At 35.7% G+C, this 15,790-nt stretch overlaps 2 protein-coding genes across 2 annotated transcripts; both read right to left on the bottom strand.

Moving 5' to 3' along the window:
• Nucleotides 1-1,086: 1,086 nt before the first annotated feature.
• Nucleotides 1,087-6,187, bottom strand: LOC148198385 (uncharacterized). The gene is made up of 2 exons (XM_088115228.1): nucleotides 2,933-6,187; nucleotides 1,087-1,687 (listed from the first exon to the last, which is right to left on the bottom strand). The coding sequence occupies exons 1-2, from the start codon at nucleotides 5,562-5,564 to the stop codon at nucleotides 1,350-1,352; spliced, it is 2,970 nt and encodes a 989-aa protein (XP_087971354.1). The 5' UTR covers nucleotides 5,565-6,187; the 3' UTR covers nucleotides 1,087-1,349.
• A 5,410-nt stretch (nucleotides 6,188-11,597) lies between these two features.
• On the bottom strand, nucleotides 11,598-12,662 carry LOC148198384 (uncharacterized). Its single transcript, XM_088115783.1, has one exon. It carries the CDS (start codon nucleotides 12,660-12,662, stop codon nucleotides 11,598-11,600), a length of 1,065 nt encoding a protein of 354 aa, XP_087971909.1.
• Between the last annotated feature and the right edge of the window lie 3,128 nt (nucleotides 12,663-15,790).

Below are 15,790 nucleotides of genomic sequence, written 5' to 3'. Positions count from 1 at the left end.
TGGTAATTATTTATTTTATCAATTAAAACATTTTTTTATTTATAAGTATGAGAAACTTACCTTTCAAATCTTTTCGTTATCTTTTCAAATCCTTTAATCCTAACAATACTATAATCTTCTTTCCATCACTTTAAGTCCATCTACATCTATTTCCCAATCCAAATACCTTAGTATCCAATTTGCTTATGAAACTTCACATCGCTCATGTCTCATATTTTCATTCATTGCCTTGAGAGCAGGTGATTTTGGCTGGAAAACAGAACACAACGTACGTACACTTAAAGTTTAGTAGCTATCTACAAAAATATTTGCATTTTTATATTTAATTAAAAAAAACATTACTTTATTTATAAAAATTTATGATTTTTAGTTTAATGTAAAATCTTTTTAGTATTTTTGTTAAAAAAAAATGGTTAAATATGTTTTTAGTCCCTAAACTATTAGTCGTTTCTAGTTTTCGTCCCTCTTTCAAAATAAGGTACAATTTGGTCCTCATTCTTTTCGAAACGTTCGTTTTAGTCCTCGAAAACTAACACCGTTAAAAATTTGGTTCTCATTTAGTCAACAAAATGAGGACTAAAACCAAAGTTTCGAGCACTAAAACGAACGTTTTGAAAAGAATGAGGACCAGATTGTATCTTATTTTGAAAGAGGGACGAAAACCAGAAACGACCCATAGTTTAGGGACTAAAAACATATTTAACCCAAAAAAAAATCATTAGCGGATAATTTATTTTAGTGACTCAACGAACATGATACAAAATTGGTAAAACATTCTAAAAGTTTTAAGATTTTTTTCTTTTGTATAAAAGATCTTTTCTTTGAGAAAAATATGTCCCATTGTAAAATAGTGGCATAAAAAAAATCACCACTAGAATAGTTATAATTAAAAAATATTTCTTTCCAAAGAAACTCTCTGACATGAAAGAGATTCGCACTGTAATCTGTCAGGCATTATTTTTAATTCCTTTATTCATATATATATATATATATATATATATATATATATATATATATATATATATATATATCAATATATATCAACAAATAACTGTAATTAAGTAAAAATATAAATGTTTACTCATTCCAAACAAAATCCCTATGTATTATACAAAGTTTTAACAAGCTATGGACAGTTTAACATTAATTCTACCTTTCCCATGCATAACCATATAAACTATAGTGACTCTCTTGCACCCATTGAAGAGATGCCAGTAAAGTAAAAGGGAAAAGAAAATAACATTAAAATTTCATTTAACAAACTAGTTTGGAAACCAATACAAAGGATATATGTATCAAGGAAGAAGTCATTCTTTTCTTTGGAAGTTGTTCTCTTTTACTTTTCTAGATCACTGCATCTGAAATGTATTTGGTTGTTTTGCTTGTGCAAGCATTTCAACCACTTCTCTCATGGTTGGTCTTTCCACACTGTGTTCATGAACACACAACTTTGCCACAAAAAACACCTGCTTTGCTTCAGTCAAAGGAATGTGATGTAGCCTCTCATCAAGGATCTTCATCACCATCTCTTTGTTCCCATTTGTTTGCATCATGATCCATTGAACAATGTCTAATCCATCTTCCCCAAAGTTTCCCACTGGTCTTCTCCCTGTTATGAGCTCTAGCAGCACCACTCCAAAGCTGTAAACATCACTTTTCTCATCCACTTTCAATGTGTATGCATATTCTGTAACAAATAAAAACCACTAAAAAAATGCAATATTTCAACAGTAAAGTAGCCCTACTAGACTTGATATCACACACATATATGATGATGTTAAATTTTCACACAAACATGTATAAAATAATGTTAGATGGTCATTATCCATGTCACTGGTTTTAGGAATTAAATGTTGCAATAGAATGGTATAAGGTAAAAGGATGAAATTATTAATTTAACATTGAGGAAAAAGTGGGTAAGTTAAAGGAAGACTAGTCCAACATTATTTTACAGATAAAGGGAAAAGCTTCGTTTTGATTTTCCAAAGTAACAAGTGAAATTTCTAAAAGATAACCAACTTGTGTCTTGTGCCTAAATTCTTCAGGTTTCTTTTTCATCTGGGGTTTTGAGAAAGTGAATCATAGATCTCGATCTGAAACTTTGTGGGGGGTAAAATATATGCATTTGGTTAATGTGCATTCAGTGACTGTCACTGATATGAAGATGGTCAAAAAGGGAGGGCTGTGATTTGTTCTGGATTAAGGGTTTGTAGTTTCAAGGCATGCAAAAAAGCAAGCACACACCCAGTTAGCGTGAAAAATAAAAGTGAAAAGAATTTCCTCTGTGTTAGTGGAGCCTTTACTGGTCAGTCTAGGAATCCACGTACATGGTGTTGGACATTGTGGTCCCATAAAAAAGACCAAGTACATGCTACAGTGGCTACGGAGGGGAAAAACCATTTCTGTACCCAAAAAATCAATCACAAGTGTATTTAACACATGAAAATTTTTATTTTATCCTTCAAAAAAAGAGCCTCTATAATCATTCTTCTTGTTGCATGCTAGCATTTTCACTCATTTCATTTGGCCAAACATACTTACTGAACAGCTATGTCCTCCAAATATTTTGGAGGGAAAAGCTCTTACAAGGTCACATATTTATCTGTCAGTATGGTACTGTAATTTGAGGACTAAACAAGTAATTATATATATTTTTTATTAATTAAAATGACATGTTAATGAGAACCAAAAGTAGATTTAAGACTAAAGATTTTCAGTTTAAAAGAAGAGCTCAAACTTTTCACCTTCAGGTAAAAATTGTTCGGACCATGTGTGCTGACACTATAGTATGCAATATTTTTTATTAGGTGTTAGGTAATAATGTCTTCAACTTGAAGTTAGTGATGCTAGAAAATTGAACTGAGCCAGAAGATATAACCTGAAGTTACCAATCATGATTCTCCAATTATATGTAGTTGAATATTTAAAGTACCTGGAGCAATATAGCCATAGGAACCAGCAATGGAAGACATGCACTCTGATGCACCATTATCTTGCATGAACTTGGCAAGCCCAAAATCAGCAACATGAGCCTCAAAATCAGAGTTGAGGAGTATGTTGTTTGACTTGACATCTCTATGGATTATCAAAGGGGAACAATCATGGTGCAGATAACAAAGTCCTTTTGCAGCTTCTATAGCTATTTTGAGCCTAGTGTCCCACTTGAGAAACTCACCTCTTTTCCCATGCAACACTTCCCCCAAGCTTCCATTTGGCATGTAATCATAGACAAGCAAATTGGTCTCTCTGTTTGAGCAAAATGCTAACAACCTCACAATGTACCTATGTCTGATTCTCCCTAATGTTCTTATCTCTGCAGAGAGGCCATTGTCATGAGAAGATCCTTTGTTGATTCCTAAGAGCTTCTTCACTGCCACTTCCTCTCCATTTGGCATGGTTCCTCTGTACACAACCCCAGATCCTCCTCTTCCTATGACATTGCTTTCCTTTATGCAACTTATGATGTCCTCACTCCCATACTCCAGCTTCTGGAATGCTGTTAACTTCCATGAATTGGAGTGCCTCCTAGTCTTTCTACTTTTGATTATGGCCAAGGTTACAAACACCAATGAGCACCCCAACAATGCCAATGCAAAAAGGAACTTGAACTTCCCAGGCACCCCATGTTTTGCACTCTTTTTTTCTTGAGACTCCAGAGTAGATGTTGAAGAAAGGTTGCATGGCTTGGAGTCATAACCACATAGATGAGGATTACCCACAAAGGATGTAGAATTAAAGATTGAGAATTGCCCCCCCTCCGGTATTGAACCTGAGAAGTTGTTGTGAGAGAAATCTGCTGTAGTTAAGCCCTTCATGGTCCTAAGTTCCTTGGGAAGGCTTTGGTTTAGGTGGTTCCATGAGACATTGAGATAGTTTAATATGTGGATTTGAGCAATTTGAACAGGAATGGGACCTGATAGCTGGTTTTGGCTGAAATCTAAATAGGTGAGTAAGACACAATTACCTAGCTCGGGTGGAATAGTACCTGAAAAGTTGTTGACACTTATATCAAACTTGAGGATGCTTTTCAATCTCCCTATAACTGGTGGAATTTCTCCACAGAGTCTGTTTTCACTAAGCAGAAGAATTTGCAAGTTTGGAAAATTTGAAATTGAGGCTGGAAGAAACCCTGAGAAGCGGTTGTTAGATAGGTTCAACTGTGCTAGTTTGGAGGGTGTGCTGCTTGTTGATTGTGGTAAGCCACCACTAAGATAATTGTTCTGAAGCTCCACAAGTAAAAGTTCAGGCAAATAGAGAAACCCATGTGGCAATGGCCCGGTTAAGTAGTTCTGACCCAAACGGACTCTTTGGAGTGTGTGGCATTGACCAAGATCCTCAGGCAAAGATCCAAACAGAAAGTTCTTGAGCAGGATCAAAATTTTCAGCCTCTTTCCAAGGCACAGAGATTTTGGCACCAAACCAGTGAGCTTATTTGTTGACAAATCAAGCTCAACCAACCTGCCATTCTGGCCAAGATTAGAAGGAATCACTCCAGTGAAGTTGTTCTGCCAAAGCTTGAGAGTCTCCAAGTTTGGTAGCTCAGAAATGAAGTGAGGAATTTCTCCATGCAGCTTGTTTATGAACAAGTTCAAGAGGGTAAGCTCTTGAAGGGCTGAGAACTCATCAGGGATGCCTCCTGTGAGCATGTTGAATGATAGATCAAGAGCTTTTAATCCAGTCAAGTTTCCCAGCTGGGGAGGGATCGAACCACTCAGCTGATTTGTTTGCAAGAAGAGAGTGTCTAACTTCTTCAGGTTTCCCAACTCAACAGGAATCGGACCTGTCAAGCTACAGTTTGCAATGTCTAGATGAACCAAATTGGTGAGCTTACCAAACTCTGGAGGGATTCCACCATCAAACTGATTATAGTATCCCAAGAAAAGATGAGTCAAGTTGGTGAGATTCCCAAGCTCACTTGGTATGAATCCTCTCAAATCATTCCCTGCAAGGGACAGATACTTGAGCTGCCACATGTTTCCATAGCTTGGAGGGATTTCCCCAGAGAAGTAGTTCCCTCCAAAGTTCAAGTGCTTGATCTTTGGGAGATCAGTGACACCCAGAGGAAGTGACCCATTGAAAGCATTGTCATAAGCATCCACCACTTGGAGCTCCTTTAGCTGGGAGAATTTCCAACTCAAATTCCCACTGAACACGTTTGCAGACATGTTGAGGAATCTCAGCCTTGGTAGCTTGTGAATGTCACTTGGAAACTCCCCAGAGAAGCCATTTCCCTGGAGTGACACACTCACAAGGCTCAAGAGTCCTGTGATGACAGGTGAAACTGACCCTGAAACATTCAAATCTGATATGTCAATTGACACCACAGACCTGTTGTCATGGTCACACTGAATGCCATACCAACTGCAAAGGGACAAGTAGTTTGACATGTCCCAGCTTCTGAGAGAAGAGTTAGCAGCTCCAAAATCTTGCTTCATGGAAACAAGGATTGAAGCTTGCCTTCTCAAGGAAAGTTGAAGTGAAGAAACACAAGCAGGACTAGTGAGACAAACAAGGAACAAGAGCATGCAAAAGGGTACAAAACTGAACGAAGAAAGGGTAGCCATTTTGTGAGAGAGAAGTGGCTTAGAGGAGTAGAATATGAATGAAAGAAACCAAATACACTATGAGAGGGAAACAGAAATTACAACATTTCATAGACCTTAAAAGGTTTATCTGGTTATACACAAACAACACAGAATGATAAGATTAATTGTCTAATGAAGAGCATAGAAAGCTAAAACAAACAACACTAGCAGCATCCAATGTTGTTCTCTTTCTTTCCCTTAACACTTTTTCTTCTTCACATTCACAGCACACACTTACACACACTGCTTTGGTGTCATCTTTAGCTTTTAAAAAGCAAAAGCAAAAGCAAGTGTTGTTGGAGTGGAAAAAAAAATTGTATATGGATAACCATTAACCACAGACAGATTCATCACCCAATTAATGTTTAGTGTTCCACTTTGTGTCGGTTTTTGAAACCAGATTCAGCAGTTTCCTTTGCTTTTTCATTTCACATAATTTTCCTCTCTCTGATTTGTGAATGAGAGGGTCCAACATGGCAGCTGATTCAGATTTGGAATCTTCTTTCATGCAGCTCTAGTGACATGAACCATCCATGGACATCTTTAAGTACCCGTCATGGTCTAGAATACAACTTTTACATCAAATTTAAGCGTTTTTTGTTTCTGCTGAAGGTGTGTGTCTGGAAGCACACTACAACTTTTTCGTCGAAAAGCAAAAGGAAGAACATTGAGAAGAAATTGAAAGGGGTTCAATCATAACAAACCACTGTTGTCTTTGTCCCAAAATCAAATGAGTTAGTTAATGCAAAAGGTCGACACATTATGATATGTTTGTTTTCACTTATCTATAACAAAAAGCACCTATTTTTATTAAAACAAAAGTGCTTATTACCATTTTTTATATATTTATTAAAGTAAGCAGAAATTAAAACTTGCTTATTCTGATAAGTTATTTAAACAGTTTATCTAAATAAGTAGATACATAAACAAAATAAACATAAAACAATTTCTACTTTTATAAAAATCACTTTTTTTGAAAGCACTTGTTTTCAGTCTAAACAAACTACCCCTTATATATATATATATATATATATATATATATATATATATATATGCTTTTAACTTGCTCACAGTTGTTTAGTTTTCTATTATGGAAGTCATAATTGCCCTCTATAAATTAAAGTGCATGAGGAATCAAATGGTTGGATCTTGCACATGATTAGCATCATAATTAATAATTAGATGTTAACTATAAAAAGGTAAAAATCGATTATATTGGAGTATAAATGGATAGATTTTGTGGGATTTTGCTTCTGAAATGGGGGATGTGTAAAATAAAATAAAAAGTGACGTGTATTTTATTGTTGAGTAAAGGTAAATTAGATTTCCGACTTACTTTAATAAAATAAACACTACATGTAGTTTTACTTTCTCAATTTTCAAAATTTATTATAAGTTAATTACATTTTTCTTTGAAACGTACGATAAATTTGGTTTTAGCTTCACAAGTTTTAAAATAAAAATTCTAGTTCCTCAAATTAAAAAAAAAAAATACATATTGCAGTCTCTATATATTAAAATTAGAAAACAACAATAATTTTCTAAAATACTTTTTAATCTCTTAATTTGGTGTTTAGTTATCAAAATCACTTTTTTTCAAAACCAGATCCAATGTAATCAAATAGTTTACTGCTACAGACGAATCAAGGCCCATTTAATAATAAAGTGTAAAGAAAAAAAATCATTAACATGAGTGATCTAAAATCACGTTGAAATATAAACTAACGTAATTTTAAACAAAACATTAACTAAGGCAATCACTTTTTTAAAATTGATGTCTTTTAATGTGATACTATGACTTTTTATTTTGATTCCTATACACTGATCTTTTCCAAATAATTTTCTTAACACTTTTCTCTTTTTCATTCCCTATGTGCTTTTTTACTTTAGTTTAAAAGTTACTACATTACCAACAATTAAAAAATGGCTAGAATGAAAAATTAGTGATGTTATTTACTTACCCCAATGTCCATGTTAAAAGATATAAACTTAGAGATTTCAAAATTTGGAAAAATAAAAAGTACACAAAAATACTTTATATAAATTAAACTAAAATTTGCATGTTGTCGCAACCGGGATCACGACGGGACGACGACCCGAAAAACAAACGGGTTTGAGAAAAAGATTCGTGGAGTCGCCACCATAATTTATTATGGAAAAAACTATGGAAAACCAAAAAATAAAACATGGTCTGCGAAAAGAGATTTTCAGGTTCGGGAATCGGTTACGCGTAAGGAAGGTGTTAGCACCCTATCGCGCCTGCCCAAAGGCAGTACCTTTAATTAAATGTATAAAGATTGAAGTGGTTTTTTAAATGTTTAATTTTCCCTAAAAAAAATAATATAAATAAACTATTGAGAGACAAAAATATATTTTTTGTTTTATGAACCCGACAAGAATTGATCTTGGTCCTACGTACATCCATTTAATGGACAATCAGGGATCACGTAGTTCTTTATCTAGAAAAAGGTTTGTGAGTTTGTTTAAAAAAAATATTATAGATTGATTTGGATTTTTGGAAAGTGAACACGAAAAAAGATTTGGTTTAACAAGATTGATATTTTTTATTTTAAAGATTTTGTATTTTTTATTTTTAAGAACGGTGGGAAAAAAAAAGGACAGAAACCGACCATATGTCGACGTGTATCTATACTTCAAAAATCATGATTTTTAAAAGAACGTCATTTGTATAAAAAAAATAAAACCTTTAGAAAAAAACCTTCAAATTGCAACAAAAAAGAAAAAAAAGAGGGTGTGAAGATGACGTACCTTTTCAGCTTTCAATACTCTCTAATTCTTCTTTGGTAATTTCTGTTGGCAGAGTTCCTCTAGCATGATAAATTACTTTTCTCTATACTCTCTTATACTTTTTCTATCTCGATTATTCCATAGTGTCTCTCTCTCTTTTTTTTTTTTTCTTTTCTCTATGGCAGAGTGTGTATTTATATACATACATCGTAATATTATGAAAATCTTGCCTTAATTGTGAATTAATTGACAGTAAAACAAAACAGGGAAAGAAATTGCATGGTTGCCAGAAAACAAAATAAATAATATTCAAAACATTGATTATCATTATTGTCAGAAAATCATAATTTCCTCTTTAAAAGCAACTGATGCAACAAATTATGTTAATATACTATTTTAATTTATTGTTTATAATTATTAGCATAATATTAATTCAAATTTTTACCATATTAAACTAACATTTCAAAATATTGTAGTAAAGTCATTATTTTATCCCTTTTTACCCACCATTAATTATTATTATCTTATTTTTTTATTATTTTTAAATATTTACTTACCCGGACGAAATTGGGTGTTGACAGCTGCCCCTCTTTATTTGGATTTTGCTGGATAACATGAACCTTAGAGTTTTTGTGTTATCACAGTAAAAGCTAAATAAAGATAAAGACGCTAATTTCGTTCGGGTCTAAAGAAAAGGAGAGAGGTTACCTCGAAGCTTACCTGGTAGAGCATGTGGCAACCTTGTGGAGCTCGCTGAAAAAGCCGTGACACTTGTGGAGGGTGTGTCATACCCTATGAACTTTGTTCGTATAACTTGATGGTGAGGCGTAGGAACCTCGTAAAATTAAGTGGTGAGGGCAGGAACCTCGTAAAACTTGATGGTGAGGCGCACGAACCTCGTAAAATTAAATGGTGAGGGCAAGAACCTCGTAAAATTTGATGGTGAGGCGCACGAACCTCGTATAACTTGAATGATGAGGGCAGGAACCTCGTAAAATTAAATGGTGAGGGCAGGAACCTCGTAAAATTAAATGGTGAGGGCAGGAACCTCGCATAACTTGAATGATGAGGGCAGGAACCTCGTAAAATTAAATGGTGAGTGCAGAAACCTCGTAAAATTCGTATAACTCCTTTTGTGCCAGGATGAAAACTGGGCTTTGGTGCCAGGATAGAAACTGGGCTTTGGTGCCAGGATAGAAACTGGGCTTAGGTACCAGGATAGAAACTGGTCTTAGGTGCCAGGATAGAAACTGGTCTTAGGTGCAGGATAGAAACTGGTCTTAGGTGCCAGGATAGAAACTGGTCTTTGGTGCCAGGATAGAAACTGGTCTTTGGTGCCAGGATAGAAACTGGTCTTAGGTACCAGGATAGAAACTGGTCTTAGGTGCCAGGATAGAAACTGGTCTTTGGTGCCAGGATAGAAACTGGTCTTTGGTGCCAGGATAGAAACTGGTCTTAGGTGCCAGGATAGAAACTGGTCTTAGGTGCCAGGATAGAAACTGGTCTTTGGTGCCAGGATAGAAACTGGTCTTCGGTGCCAGGATAGAAACTGGTCTTTGGTACCAGGATAGAAACTGGTCTTTGGTGCCAGGATAGAAACTGGTCTTTGGTGCCAGGATAGAAACTGGTCTTCGGTGCCAGGATAGAAACTGGTCTTCGGTGCCAGGATAGAAACTGGTCTTCGGTGCCAGGATAGAAACTGGTCTTTGGTGCCAGGATAGAAACTGGTCTTAGGTGCCAGGATAGAAACTGGTCTTAGGTGCCAGGATAGAAACTGGGCTTAGGTACCAGGATAGAAACTGGTCTCTTTTTTTTGTTTGAAAATTCTGAATTTTGTCACTGATGTATTTTCCTTGAACTGTATTCTATTGAAATTACAAATTCTTGTTGGCGATGAATGGTGTGCCATGCTTTTCCTATGATGATACCTACACTATGATGAATGCATGCATGTATGGGTGAAAAATTAGCTGAGCCCAAAGATGGCATTATATTTCTTGTTTTGTTTTAAATCCACGACATCCCTTAAGGACAAGCTCGCACCCTGTGAATGTGCCTGTGATGCTTATTATTTTCGGGAGGGATTTTGAAAGTTAAGAACGACCTTATGAAAGAGATGAAAAAAAAAAATTTATTGCATAATATAATATTGTCAATTCCACCTTAAAAGCATTCCCTATCATGGAATCATTAGAAAATTTTTTACTGTGCCAGAATTAACTGGCAAAGGTAACCCCTCTCCATCCTTTCTGGTGAGAATAAGTGCACCACCACCAAAAGTCTTCTTTACTACATACGGACCTTCATAATTTGCAGTCCACTTGCCCCTAAAATCTTTTTTAGGACCAATTCACCTTCTTGGAATTCCCTTTGCTGGTATAGTTTCCCATGGCATGTTGTGGTCAATCTTTTTTTAATGAGATTGAGCTGATCAAACCGATTTTGAACTCCATCTGCTTCTTCTAACTGGTTTCCATTAACACTTGTAGGGATGAGATTTCTACCTCAAAGTGTAGTACTGCTTCGGTTCCATATGCCCAAGAAAAAGGTATTGCCCCAGTCGATATGCGTACCGATGTGAGGTAACTGAAGGTATATTCCTCTTGATATATTTTTATTAGCGGCCTTGACTATCCCATTCATCTTTGGACGACGATGGGAAGTTTGATTGTTCAGGTTTGCGGCAATGAGAAATTGTCTTTAAAGTATGATAGTCGACATGAATTTGCTCATTATAGTCCTTCTTCAACACGATACTTGCCACCTTTTGGGAGTATCTTGCCCCAGCTAGAAATCTCGCATCGAACTGCTTTTTGTACTTCATCTTTGATTCTGAAGACACTCATGTTGAACTCTTTCTTCGTGCTAGTGTCGACTTTTACCTTTTTTTCTCTCGCTTTCTTCTCTTACACTAAAGACTTCAACCTTTACTTGATGGAGTTTTATTTCTTTAGAATCTTGCTTCACAAATATCATTAACTCTGGAGAGGGTTCCGGGTCAGTCATAATCATCTTCCATGTTATTGATAGGGTGCTTAAAATTAGGAAAAACATTATTGTCATATCCATGTTATTCGATTTTAAAAAATATTTAAGACACGAGATGATGATAAAAAAAAACAAACATGATTTAATGTTAAACCAAATGCAAAAAAAAAAAAAAAAAAAAGGTCAACCCTAAAATAGGAACCCCAAGGCTCCGGGCAAAGCAGTGAGGTTAATTAAAAAATGATTACATTTCAATAAGCATCACAGGCAAATTCTTTATCCTTCAGGTCTTTGGTTTGCAAATACATCTTCTTCTTTATCCTTGTGGTATACTTGTAGGAAATTTCTGTCGATCAAATCTTGGAGAATGAGTCTAAACTTGGTACACTCATTAATGGAATGCTCGGATCCTAGATGTACTCCACATGCCTTCTCAAGGTCACCTTTGCTCCTGAGCAAACCCAGTTTTACCAATTTATCAAAAATGATCTCTTTGGAGCTTTGAATTTCACTTACATTCCTTACTAGTTTGTGTCGTCCAACCTCGATGGCATTGGTTGAGGCGTTTCCATGCTCGGCAAGGGGGTTGACCTCAATTCTAGGTTTGTCTTCCTGGAACTTCAACCATCCTGCATCAATTAGCGATTGTACTTTGAACTTAAGACCCATGCACCTTTCAGTCGAATGGCCAATGCTTCCCCCATGAAAATTGCATCTTGCATTTGGATCATAATTATGAGGGTATGGAGGTTGTAAAGGTTTCATGGGACGAATACTGGCCATGCCTTTCTTTAAGAGATGAGGTAACAATTCTGTGTATGTCATAGGAATGGGAGTGAAATTCTTCTCTGGTTCTCTCCTAGGATGAGTGTTCTGACCAACATTCTGATCTGGACCTAAACCGGCTCCAGTGCCCCTGGCATTAGCCTGTTGTGGTTGATAATATCCTGGTTGTCGAGGTCTCATTTGGGGACCAGACACTGTATTGTTCACATAAGGAGGATAACTCGGGCTTGGTTGATAGCTATGTGTGGGTGCATGACCTCCCCACATGGGTATTGCTGATGTTGCATGCACTCCCCCTTCTTTCTCTTTCGGAGTGGTGGCTTGAGATATAATTTTCCCACTTTTCAGTCCGATTTCGATTCTTTCGCCTATGATGATGATATCGGCGAAATTGGAAGACACGTTGCCAATCATATGCTCATAAAAAGGTGGTTGTAGTGTGCTTACAAACATTGCAACCATCTCCTTGTCATATAGAGGTGGTTCAACCTGCGTTGCCAGCTCTCTCCATCGTTGTGCGTATTCTTTAAAAGACTCCTCATCTTTCTTTGCCATATGGTGCAATTGTAACCTGTCTGGCGCGACATGCATGTTGTATTTGTATTGTCTTACAAAGGCATCTGCCAAATCTGTCCAAGAATGGATATGAGAGGATTCCAGATGCGTATACCAACTCAACGCTGCTTCAGCCAAACTATCTTGAAAGAAATGAATAAGTAGTTTATCGTCGTATGCGTAGGCAGCCATTTTTCGACAAACATGGTCAAATGGTTCTTAGGGCATGTGTTTCCCTTGTATTTCTCAAATTCTGGCACCTTAAACTTGTGTGGAATGGTCACTCCTGGAGCCAAACTCAACTTTGCCACGTCACCAAACCCGTAACTTTCAAACCCTTCTATGGCTCTCAATCTACCTTCTAGAACTTCGAGTTTATCCTTCGCTCCTTCTACGTTCGCCTGCAAAGCAATATCTTGTGCGACAATTGTGTGGGGAAGCTTGGACGTTTCATTCAGATTTGCCTCAGTTGTATGGATAGGCCCCTGGGTACTAATGGGAAGTACATTGCTGGTTACGGGAAAAGCCAAAGAAGTATGCTCTGCCTCTGAATAATCTCCAATTGGCGGTGTGTAACCTGGTGGTAAACCATACATTGGAAATGTGAATTGTGTGCCCACAGCGTCATGTACTGGAGTGTGAGCATTATCATCAGCCTTTGCAGACGAAGTCTCTCCTGCGGTTTTCATGGCTTTCAACGCTTCTAAAATTTGACCGACTTGATCCTTTAGTGACTAATATCGGCCTTTACAGTTTCACGTTCTCTTCCCAATCTTCCATAGCTTTGGAGTTTGCTCGAGTCTTTAAGGATGTCGTGAATTTTCGCCGTTGTTTTTTTCTTAAACTTTATACTGTTTTTATTAACTTAGATTAGATGAAAACGATTTATGCGAAAATGCAGAAATGATGCATGCTAAAAATAAACGAAAATCACAGAAAAGTTGAAAGTGGTAAGGATTTAAAGGACACTGAATAGCCACGTTGGCATGTAATATGTGAATATGAGATACAACACACGAAAAGGATATTGGTGTTTGGTAAAATAAGTATGGAGATATGTATCCGTGAATGTCAAAGCTGCCCCAGTTTTTAGGCATGGGTTTTGTTCATGATAGGGAACAGGTATGGAAAGGATTTACTGAAAAAGGGTTGCCCCAAATGGTTTGATTTTCTTTTGCATGGCTAGTTAGGGAGTTCTCAAATAACACAAGCGAGAATAACTTTGGCAAGACAAATATGCTCTAGTATACGGTAGCGTTATTGTTTGTTAGAGTCAATCTTTTTTTCTTTTGGGAAGGCTGGAAAATGAGTGTTTTCAAGCAATGCACACACCCATGTCTTAACAGAAGATGCTATTGTTTATTTAAAATATTTGGTCGCAAAAACGTATGATGATAAATTACTCAAAATGTAATGATTTCCCTTTCTATGTTTTTTTTTATATATCTTCCAGTTATTGCATTCATTTGCCTTTTTTTTCAAGAAATTGAATTTGAAGAAAACTAACAACTGAGCCCAATGGACTTAAAAAAACAAGTTCTTGTTACAGTGAAATGAAAATTAAGTTTGCCATTTTCATTTTTACTTGTGTTTTGAAATTTTGATTTTTTTCAAAAAACAAATTTTTTTTTTTTTGAAGAAACATATCTTCCCATTAAATTATGATTGCCTTATTTTCGAAAATCTTAACTTAGATAAGTTGCCCCTATTTTTTTTATTTTCAATTTTTTTATTTTTTTGAGAGTGCCCCTTATAAACTGATTTTATTTTTTTATGGATAAAAAATGGATGATAGAAAAAGATGAAGAAGAAAACTATTTTCACAATTTCATGTTAATAAATGCTTCAAAAAATGAAAGTTTTATTAATTCATTTGACTAAAAAGTGTTTATTTTTCCTTATCAATTCATTCATTAAAGCATGATATTTTTGTTCTTGTTTTAAATAAAGACAAGACACATTTATTTTTGTTCTTGTTTTAAATAAAAACAAGACACATTTATTGTTATGTATAAAGAAAACGAAGGAAAATGATAAAAATGTTGCTAATGCATATGATGCATGAAGATGTCTATGCCAAAATAATGATTAAAAGACAACATGTTTTATGTTTTTGAGGTAGGTCCAACGTCCTAAAGCCTAAGCATTGCATATGCAATCTCATAGGGAAAGCTTCCTAAACCTAAAATTAAGGCCACCAGAGCTATGGTCCTTTTCACAGCTTTTCCACAACAGTTGAAACGCAACTAGGTGTGAAATTGCATGTAAAGAGAACAGACACTGGCTGGGGTTCTCACGATAGCCAAACTGGAAATAGTCCAGACGTGACACCGCTACACAACCCCTCTAATTCTATGTTACACTCAGACCCGGGTATAGAGTCCCACTCATGATATGCAAAGTAATAATAATAATAAAAATGAGTATAAATAAATTACCAAAATAAATAAAGACAAACATATATAATGAATAAAGGGAAAATAAATAAATAAAATAAAATAAAATAAAAACCACATCAATTTTGCACATTTAATTAAGACGACGGCCTGATTCTCTAGCGTCCCCAGTGGAGTCGCCATCTGTCGCAACCGGGATCACGACGGGACGACGACCCGAAAAACAAACGGGTTTGAGAAAAAGATTCGTGGAGTCGCCACCATAATTTATTATGGAAAAACTATGGAAAACCAAAAAATAAAACATGGTCTGCGAAAAGAGATTTTCAGGTTCGGGAATCGGTTACGCGTAAGGAAGGTGTTAGCACCCTATCGCGCCTGCCCAAAGGCAGTACCTTTAATTAAATGTATAAAGATTGAAGTGGTTTTTTAAATGTTTAATTTTCCCTAAAAAAAATAATATAAATAAACTATTGAGAGACAAAAATATATTTTTTGTTTTATGAACCCGACAAGAATTGATCTTGGTCCTACGTACATCCATTTAATGGACAATCAGGGATCACGTAGTTCTTTATCTAGAAAAAGGTTTGTGAGTTTGTTTAAAAAAAAATTATAGATTGATTTGGATTTTTGGAAAGTGAACACGAAAAAAGATTTGGTTTAACAAGATTGATATTTTTTATTTTAAAGATTTTGTATTTTTTATTTTTAAGAACGGTGGGAAAAAAA

This window comes from Vigna umbellata, chromosome 5, assembly GCF_029865625.1.
Source record: "Vigna umbellata cultivar VRB3 chromosome 5, Vumbellata_1.0, whole genome shotgun sequence".
NCBI classification, from domain to species: Eukaryota; Viridiplantae; Streptophyta; class Magnoliopsida; order Fabales; family Fabaceae; genus Vigna; species Vigna umbellata.
The sequence above is the reverse complement of the archived record's forward strand: the minus strand, read 5'-3'. Positions and strand labels throughout refer to the sequence as shown.

What these genes read in the sequence shown, in the direction of transcription:
- LOC148198385 (XM_088115228.1), bottom strand. Translation starts at nt 5,564, where the DNA reads ATGGCTACCCTTTCTTCGTTCAGTTTTGTACCCTTTTGCATGCTCTTG. An exon ending in CTATGGCTATATTGCTCCAG is followed by an intron (nt 1,688 to 2,932) that starts GTACTTTAAATA and finishes TATTTGTTACAG; the next exon opens with AATATGCATACACATTGAAA.
- LOC148198384 (XM_088115783.1), bottom strand. Translation starts at nt 12,662, where the DNA reads ATGGCAAAGAAAGATGAGGAGTCTTTTAAAGAATACGCACAACGATGG.